General features: G+C 46.7%; 1 protein-coding gene across 1 annotated transcript in view; it reads left to right on the top strand.

Annotated features, from left to right (window-relative positions):
• The window catches only part of DCPS (decapping enzyme, scavenger), a 38,319-nt gene that overhangs the window by 452 nt on the left and 28,629 nt on the right, over positions 1 to 9,238 (top strand). Inside the window, exon 2 of the mRNA XM_008688299.2 lies at positions 953 to 1,127. Coding sequence (XP_008686521.2) covers positions 953 to 1,127 — 175 coding nt within the window. The remainder of the gene's footprint in view (positions 1 to 952; positions 1,128 to 9,238) is intronic.

Below are 9,238 nucleotides of genomic sequence, written 5' to 3'. Positions count from 1 at the left end.
CCACAGACGTAGGGTTAATTTGCCTAACTCCTCCTTTCCTAAAAGGAACTAACACTTGTAGAGAGTATTGCAGATTAAAAGTCACGTGTTGAATTCTCCGGACCGTTCATCTTGTATTCATTTAACATACAAAGGTGTTTGGAACCCAGTAAATGTTGCTGGATCGTGTACTCAAAGACATAGAGACTGTAGGAGATAGGATCACTGCTGTGCAAGATCACAGCGCTAACCGAGGAGACAGTTCATTAAATTGCTAATTCAGTTGCACATTTCCTGCACTGAGCTATGTGCTGGGGATGTAGGGATGAAAGTTACCATCCCCGATTTTCAGGGATGCAGAGTATCTTCTGGTAGACACATAGGTACAGCTGGCTTTAATACCATGTGCTCAGCTCTATAGAAGGGACTGAGGAGAGACTGAGACCATCCTGGGAACTAGTGAGGAGGCCCAGCCACAGGTAGGTATTAGGGTTTCTTAGAACTCCTAGAAGGAGCTCTCATTTTGGGAGGATTAGGGGGACCTTGGCCTAGGCTACCATGCCTCTGTGTCTGTTGTTTTGTTTGCAAGGTTCCATCTAGTTCTCTTAGCTCCACCTGTATTCCGTCTACAGACACCTGCTGAAGATTTTATCCTTGAGAACTTGTGAGCTAGGAGTTAATTGGGATACCCAGATTCAACTTTCTATTTCCACATTGACTGTTCCTACGACCCTGGGCAAGTCACTTAATCTCTCCGACATGTTTCTTCATCTGTACAGTGAGGAGAATTTGACAGAGGCCCTGCAAGCCTAAAATAGAAGAGAGTGGAGAAGCTTTGCATCTTTCAAAAGAAAGATGTGAGTGCTGCCCCAAGGATTTGAGTTAATGAGATGGCTGCTCTGGGAGAAGAAACAGGAGGTCCCAGAGCTTCTACCTCTGCTGCTGGGCTCACTGATGGTGTCTCTGCCTACAGGTGAATGAGGCCTCTGGGGATGGGGATGGAGAGGATGCCGTTGTGATCCTGGAGAAGACACCGTTTCAGGTGGAGCAGGTGGCCCAGCTCCTGATGGGCAGCCCTGAGCTTCAGTTGCAGTTCTCCAATGACATCTACAGCACCTATCACCTGTTTCCTCCACGGCAGCTGAGTGGTGAGCAAGTGGTGGCTGAGGTGGCTTCATGTGGGGAGAGGGGGTTGGTGGGAAATTAGGGGGTGTGGTGGTTCCTCTGCAAGACTGGTTTGCATATTCTGGTGCAGTAGTTCTCAATGGAAGCAGGAGGGGATTTTGCACCCCGCCTCCCCAGGAGACATCTGGCAAATTCTGAAGACAGTTTTGGTTGTCAGAACTGGGGAGAAGGGGTTGCTCCTAGTACCTAGAGGGTAGAGGCCAGGGATGTTCCTGAATATCCTACAAAGCAGAGAATGGGACTTCATAGCAAAAAAATGTCAACAGTGCTGAGGTTGGTGTAGTATATTTTGGGAAGGGAGTGTGATTCATGCCATAAAACATTTCATCTACTAACTGAATAATAATGATTGTCAACACTTACTAAATTCTTATTATTGTGCTAGCCACCATTCTAAGGATCTTACATGTATTATCATATATAGTACTCAGAGGTAGCCCATTATGACTGGACTTTACAGGTCAGGGAACTGAGGTTTTGAAAGGTTAAGTGACTTGTCCAAGATCACACAGCTAGTAGGTGGCAGAAAAACTAAGATCTTTCAGTAGACAGAGGACTCGCCCACCACGCTGCTGCTGTGGGATGAGTGATGTGTGAGATGCTGTGAAGATCAGTTATTTCCTTGAAGAAACTCACTTTTAGTCAGGGAGACAGTGCGATCGAGGGGGATAGACTTGGGAAGGGCAGGAATTCATGGGCTAAAAGGGAGAGATTTGTTTTGGATTGCCAGGATTTTTTATTTATTAAGGAGAGGAAGAATTTGGGGCGCCTGGGTGACTCAGGTGTCTGCCTTTCAGCTCAGGTCATGGTCTTGGGGTCCTGGGATCAAGCCCTGCATGGGGCTCTCTGCTCAGCAGGGAGTCTGCTTCTCCCTTTCCTTCTGTGCTCTCTCTCTCTCTCTCTCTAGCTCTCTCTCAAATAAATAAAATGTAAAATGAAAGAAGAGGAAGATTTGATTTTATTTATTTCCTTTATTTTGTTTTAGCTTCCGTGTCAAAGGCTAGGCATGATGTGGGCTTTTTCCCTTTAGATGGTTAGGTTTAATAGGCAGCTTTGTTGGAAGCATGAAGGAGACCGGTTGACCTTGAAGGTTCCCTCCAACTAGGAAATTCTGGAATCGACTTTGTGGCACATGGCAGTGTTGTAATATCCTTGTATCTTTTTGTTTCTCCTCTGGCATTTAAGAATAATTTGGCTTTGCAGATACCCTGCCACAGCCCTTTTGATAGGTTTAATGTTTTCTGCACCCGCAAGAAAGGGTGCTATTATTTGTTGTCCTTTGGAAATACATGTGAACACTTGATGTGGAACAAGCAAACCTTTCACGACGGAAGGCAAAAAGCAGCCTGGTCCTCCACTGAAAGCGAGCCCGATTGGGGTTGGAGTTGATGGAAATGGACAGCTGTATTTACTTTCTCACACGCTGACATTTAAGCAAATGTAGCCCTCAACAGGGGGTGGCGGAAGCAGGACAGAAGGCTCTGTAGCCAAACACCACTTGGGGTAGCCCTCAAACTATAGGCTCTGAGGTCATCACTCTGCCACCACCCCTTTCTTTTACCTTCCCCGGTCCCTCTGTCCATGCTCCCCACCCTCAGCCAAAATACAGAAGCTTCTGCTGCCCAGAGAAATGCTGTGGAGCTCACAGCCTTGCCCTCTCCTTTTATTCCCAGTACTTCTGTGATACCGCACACGGGTGGTGGTGGCGGCCACTGCCCCGGCTTTCTATTTTTGTCTTTTTTTTAAGCTAAGCACTGAAAGAGGCAGGAAGTTACCTGCTTACTACAAGTCTTTCTCCCCACTCAGAACCCCAAACGTTTCCTGCCTTTTCCCCAGTACTGCCCACAAGCACCCCCCACCCCCTGGGAGCCTCAGATGTGAGCTTATTGTTTCTGGGGGTCCCTGTCTTTGCATGAGCATTAGTATATGTGCAGTGCATTATACTTTTATTTTCCCTTGCCAAACTAGGCACGGTGGGTGGAAGTCATAAAAATTTGTTTCAGGGCTCAGCCGTCCTCTCTTTCTCACACACCCTATCCCTGGATGATAGTCTGGATCAAGCGTTGGCAGACTTTACTGTAAGGGACCAGGGAGGAAATACTTTACGCTTTATGAGCCATATCAATGGTCTCTTGCACATATTCTTACTTCCTTTTTTTTTTTTTTTTAAATTTTAACAACCGCTTTAGAAATGAAAATGCCACTCTTCGCTTGCTGGATATAGAGAAACAGGCCATGGAGCTCATCTTCTGGCCATAGTTCATTAACCCCCGTTCCAGATTCTTTTCCCACTCAAAGTGTGGTCTGTGGACCAGCCACATGGCTATCATCCTGAGAGCTTGTTAAACATGCCGAATCTCGGACCCTGCTCTGAAGTCAGAATTAGTGTCTGTGTTTAGCAAAACCCCCAGGCAAGTCACATGCACATCAGACTTTGTACTGGTCTTTAAATACCATCTGTGCGCGTTGATGCCTTGTTTCTTTCTCCATCCCTGACCTCTCCAAGGACTCCAGGCTCACTGAAAAAAGCGCCTACTTGACATCTCTCTTTGGAGGTCCTAGGTACCTTCTAGGTAAAATGAGAGATTCAGACACACTAATGACTTTAAAAATACTTAGCACATACTGGATATAGGTGCTATGATTATCCTCGTGTGCGGGGCCCTATGCTGGGTCCTGGAGATTGAGATGAATAAGACACCCGCTCTGCCTGCAGTCTTGTTTGGGGAGGAACACTCCACCAGTTACTATGAAAGAGGGAAGTAAACTCAACAGGGTTTGGTCATTGCCTGGATGTAGGGAACAGAGGTCCTGGAAATTTGGAGCCATGTCAGACCCATTTCCCAGCAACCCAGCCCATAGTAGGTGCTCACTAAATGCTGCTGAAAAATGAACCCCCAAACTGACTCGGCTGTTTTTTCCTGTGGGCCAAGTGTTCCACAACCAGTAGGTGGCGGCATTGCCAAAGTATTCTTGTGGCCGGCTCCTTTGGCCTGTGTGCCGGAGTCTTCTGGGCCCGGCCCCACCTCTCCAATCTCAGAGTCCGAGTCACCAACTCTTAGCACTGCCTGGAGAGGCCTTAAAGCATGGTTCCTACAGCCTCGGCCCCCGAAACCCCGTGCACAGTAGCCATTTTGGGTTTTTCTGCCATCTCTGGGTATTCCTCCAGACATCCTTCCCATAATACTGCTTGCTGAGGGAAGCCCTCCATGCTCCCCCCCCGCCCCCCAGTTTCTGAGCTGACTACTCTCCTGATTTCTTCTGCTATCTCTCCATTCGTTGGCACATTTCTTCTTCTCTTCCAGCCTGAAGGGTTTGCATTCTTCTTTATCCCTCCCAGATTCTCAGCTGACCACAGGAGGCTGCCCCTTAAAGCCACTCATGGCCCCCCACCCTGTTGACTGGATAGAGCGCGCCCAGGCGTCGGAGTTAGGCTCGGATCCTGTCCGAGTGCTGACACTTACTGACTAGCGGAGCGGCCCGAGGCAGTGTCATGCCGTTTCTGAGTTTTAGTGTAGGGCAGAGGTGAAGAGCAAGCCTCGATCAGACGTCATCTGTGCTGGAATCCCGGCTTTGCCGTTTCACCAGCTGTGAAGACTCGGTCCGTTTTCTGTAGTCATTTAACAGAGGCCAAGTGCCTTCTGTGTGTTTGGTGCTGGGCTAGGTGAGCGCATCAGACACTCGCCGTGTCCTTGGAGTTGTAGTGGGGGGACAGAGACAGCCAGCAGACGAGGAAACAAGCGTTTAAGTGGCTGTGAGCAACAGAGGGGCTCCTCGGGCTGGGAGCCGAGACCCGAGATCCACGGGGTGGAAAGGAACCGGCTGTGCAAAGAGCTGGCGAGGGAGGTGGGGGATGTTCAGGCCTGAGGGAACAGCATGTGTCATGGAGGAGGAAAGAGGAACAGAAAGGGGCTGTTTTGTTGGGAGCTTGAGGGGGCAGTTGATGGCTGTGGTGTGCGACACAGATGTAGTTGGGGAAGTCGCTTCAGTTACGTTCTTGTTAGGTTACTAACTGAACATATCTTGGGATGGTTATGAAACAAATGACATAAGGAAATGTTTTAGGGGCGCCTGGGTGGCTCAGTCGTTTAAGGATCCAGCTCTTGATTTCGGCTCAGGTCATGATCTCAGGGTCATGAGATTGAGCCCCACGTCCGGCTGAGATTCTCTCTCCCTCTTCCTCTCCACCCCTTAAAAAAAAAAAAAAGGAAGAAAGAAAACGTTTTAGCCTCTGCCCACAGTGAGGGCTACATCTTACATTGTGACCCAGTACTTGTGAATAAACACACGTGGATATAAGAGAAACAAAAGGTTCACAAAACAATACTTACCCTTACTTTACCGGACACTCGCTAGTATTTTCATCTTAATTCCAGTCTTGTCTGTTCCTTGTAAATGCTGGTCTTAACTTCCTAAATTACTTTCATCATCACTGTCATGGGTTATGACCATGGAAATAAGACATATAAAACACTTAGCACAGTGACTGGCATATGATATATATTTGGTAAGTGTTAATCATTTTCTATTATTGGGTTTCTCCCTTTAAGATTGCATGAGCCTTAAATGGAACAGTATAGATAACATGGGAAAATGCCTGGCCCTGACCACGGGCAGGTTTCCTTTCGTCCCCGCTGTGGCCATGTGGCAAACGTGAGGGCCGAGTCGGCCAGATGGCTGGCTCGTCAGTGCTGCCCCGTCCGTCCATGCAGAGCAGAGCCTGGATCATCTGCTTCTTCAGCTCTCACGCTCTCACGCCCGTGGCCCATCAATGGAGCCCTTTCATTAAGATCTCTGTTCTCTTACCTGGAGGGGGGGGGGAATAGTAGAGAGAGGGGTGTGACTCAGAAATCCAGACCCTGTCTAAAAAGGACAATTGTTTTCCCCAGTGTAGAGCAGGGGTGTGGAATCTCAGGTTCAGAGGAGGAGAAGGCGTCTGTGTGTGAGTGAGGTCAGGGCAGGGAGTCGAGGGAACCTGGGAATCGCATCTTTTTTGGTTGCAGAGAACCCCAGATACTTCAGCTACAGGCACTGTTTTCCTCCCTGGGCTCTTTGCAGAGGCAAGACCAGGACCCCTGATGTCCAGAGTGAAGGCTTGTTTGGAAGGAGCATTTTATTTTTATTTATTTATTTTTTTAAAGATTTTATTTATTTGACAGAGAGACAGCGAGAGAGGGAACACAAGCAGGGGGAGTGGGAGAGGAAGAAGCAGGCTCCCAGCAGAGCATGGAGCCCCATGCGGGGCTCGATCCCAGATCACGCCCTGAGCCAAAGGCAGAAGCTTAACAACTGAGCCACCCAGGCACCCCTGGGGCATTTTAAGAACTAGCCATTCCGGTAAGAGTTTCCTCTGGTAGCATTGTTCACGATAGAAAACACTAGAACAGTCTAGATAGCAACTAACAATAGAGTAGATAAGTAAATGAAGGTGTTTTCCGCACTGGCCGGCTTCCGGGCAGTGACAAGGAATGAACCGCAGCCACGCACAAGAACCTGACCACGTAGAGCAAGAGAAGCAAGACACGGAACACACAGTGTGGTTCCAATTAGATTAAGTTGAAAAACAAGCAAACTAAACAATATACTTCTTAGGGATGCATGCATAAATAATAATAAGACAAACAAAGAAATGATGAATGCCTTATTCAGCAAAGCGATTATCCCTGTAGGGGCAGGGCAGAGAAGACGTCCCTAGTTCCGGTAATTCTGTGTGTCTCGGGCTCCACGCTCCACGCATGGGTGTTCTTTTATTTTAGGTCTTTAAACAGTACCCATTTTATATTTATGTATATATGTGTGTATATATAAAAATATGTATACATGTGTATTCATACACATTTTATATTGTACAGTGTACTGCCCAATTAAAAGTTAAGAAAAAAACCAACAACAACAAACAAAAAAAGTTAAGAAAAACCAGGACGTCCTTAGAAGACCTAAAAATATTCCCCCACTAATTTGTAGGGTCCGGCCTTCATTCTCAAATTTGGTTTCCAGTCACTGTGGCCGAAAGTGTTTGATGAAGGCCTTCTTCCTCTGGGTTTTGGGCATTAGCAGACTTGTATTTCTACATACCACCTTTTTTCTGGTGCAGAGAAGAGGTGGGGCCTGATTCTTTTCTCTCTGGTGGACAAGGGAGCCTGTGCTGTGCTGGGGCCAGCCCTGGCAGAATACGGCAGTGTGGGGAGGTCCTCCAGCTACTGGAGGAGAAGGCTCGGTACCAGGCCTGTGGGCTCCACTCCAGCACATACTGGCACGGGCCCATCACCCCATCCCCTGTGCGTATCCTCTGCAGGCCTCCCACTGCAGCTGAGCTGAAGGACAGGAGTTCTCTGAACAGTGACCAACAGGAAAATACTTGCCAGAAATGTTAGGTCCTGGGCGGGATGTTGAAAGAGCCCCATCGTCTAACATGAGAAACACCCCAGGCTTGCGGCCGGTGGGTGACACCAGGGCAAGTTATGGAATTGCTCTGAAACTCAGTTTCTCTCAATGAAAAATGAGGAATCAGATCGCTGGCTAGCCCACCTCAGTGGGCTTTGGTATCCTATGAGAGCATGGAACCACAGTATCTCAGATTTGAATGGAACTCTAGGGGTTTATTTAGTAATGTGATTTTTAACTAGAACTATTCATCACAAATGCTTACGGAGCTTTCTCGAATACAGAATCTGGACCTACTGAATAGGTCTCTCTGTGGTAGAGCTAGGCCATTCATCAAAGTCATACAGTCACATGGTCAAGTCATCAAATAGTACTGAAAGGCTTATATACATGGCCAGGAACAGGCTTTTGTACCACTCTGCTCCACCCTGGTCCTGCTTTCCAGAAGCAACTACCATGAAGAGAATTTCTGGGGTTAGTGCTTCTGGTAGTTTACTCTAGACCTTTAACTGAAAAATAAGATAATGCAACTCCTTGATTTGTCACATTTTGACCTTCTTGGTCCCCCACAGTGGAGATAGAAAGGTTTAGCTCCTTTATACCTTTCTCACCCTCCCTCCCCTCTCCTTCCAATTTTTTATGTTTATGTTATTATTTTTAGGGTTTTTAAAAATTGCCTTTGGAATCCTAAATACAATGAAACCTTTAGCCCTTGATCCCTCTCCTTGGGTTTGACACTCTGTCAGTTAAGAATATCCGTCCGTGCCTCTAGCCTTTTCTTGTTTTGCTGTCTCCCAACTTCTCTGTCAGCCGTGCTTGTGTTTCACATTGTTATGGTATGTTCCGTTGCATGATTGTAATCAGGTCTTGTGTGCTTTGTCTGTATGTAGATTCTGAGCTGCCCACCAGTAAACAGCATTTACATTATGGTGGCCAGAGTAATGTGCACTGCACACTCAGGCAGAGTGCTGGGTTCTAGTTCCTCTCCCACCTGCCCAGTGCTTGAGGCCCCCATGTCCCTGGAAGGAGGATGCCTCTGATGTCAAATGCATGCTCTGTTCTCACATCCCATCAGTTCCTCCAAATCATGCTGCTTTTTAGCTCACTTCATACTTGAACCATTATTTTGTTTTTCCTTTTTCATAAAGTTTCTAGTTGCCTCTTTTTTTAAAATTGTGACTGAAAGAATCCTGAGCCTTTACTCTGTTTTTGAAATTATCCAGCCACTTAGCTTGATAATTCATTACATGATAAGTCCTTCCTTCCTGGAAATACTGTTTCCAGAACACTCTTTCCTGCTGCTCCAATCTGGACAGCTGATTCTTTAGGCATGCTGTATGGCTCTCAACTTGAGACTTTCTGTCACAGCTTTTCGGGGTTAGATCCACTGTTCTCTGGATTCGATGTCTCTCTTGTTTTAGTCTCTGACTTCGCTGAAGCACAGTCTTTAGTACTTCCTCAGAAAGAACACATGAAAGGTAAACCTTGAACCCTTTATTTTGCCCTCACTTTTGATTGATGGTTTGAATGAATACAGAATTTAAATTTCTTTCCCTCAAAACATTAAAGGCACTGATCTGTTGACTTCAGGCATCCATTGTTGTTAACAAGACATCCGATGACGGTTTAATTTTCATTTTCTTACAGTTAACTTGGTTTTTCATTTTCATTCTTTTTTTTTTTTTTTTTT

This window comes from Ursus maritimus, unplaced genomic scaffold (assembly GCF_017311325.1).
Source record: "Ursus maritimus isolate PB19 unplaced genomic scaffold, ASM1731132v1 scaffold_16, whole genome shotgun sequence".
Lineage (NCBI taxonomy): Eukaryota > Metazoa > Chordata > Mammalia > Carnivora > Ursidae > Ursus > Ursus maritimus.
This window is presented reverse-complemented; position numbering and strand designations above follow the sequence as displayed.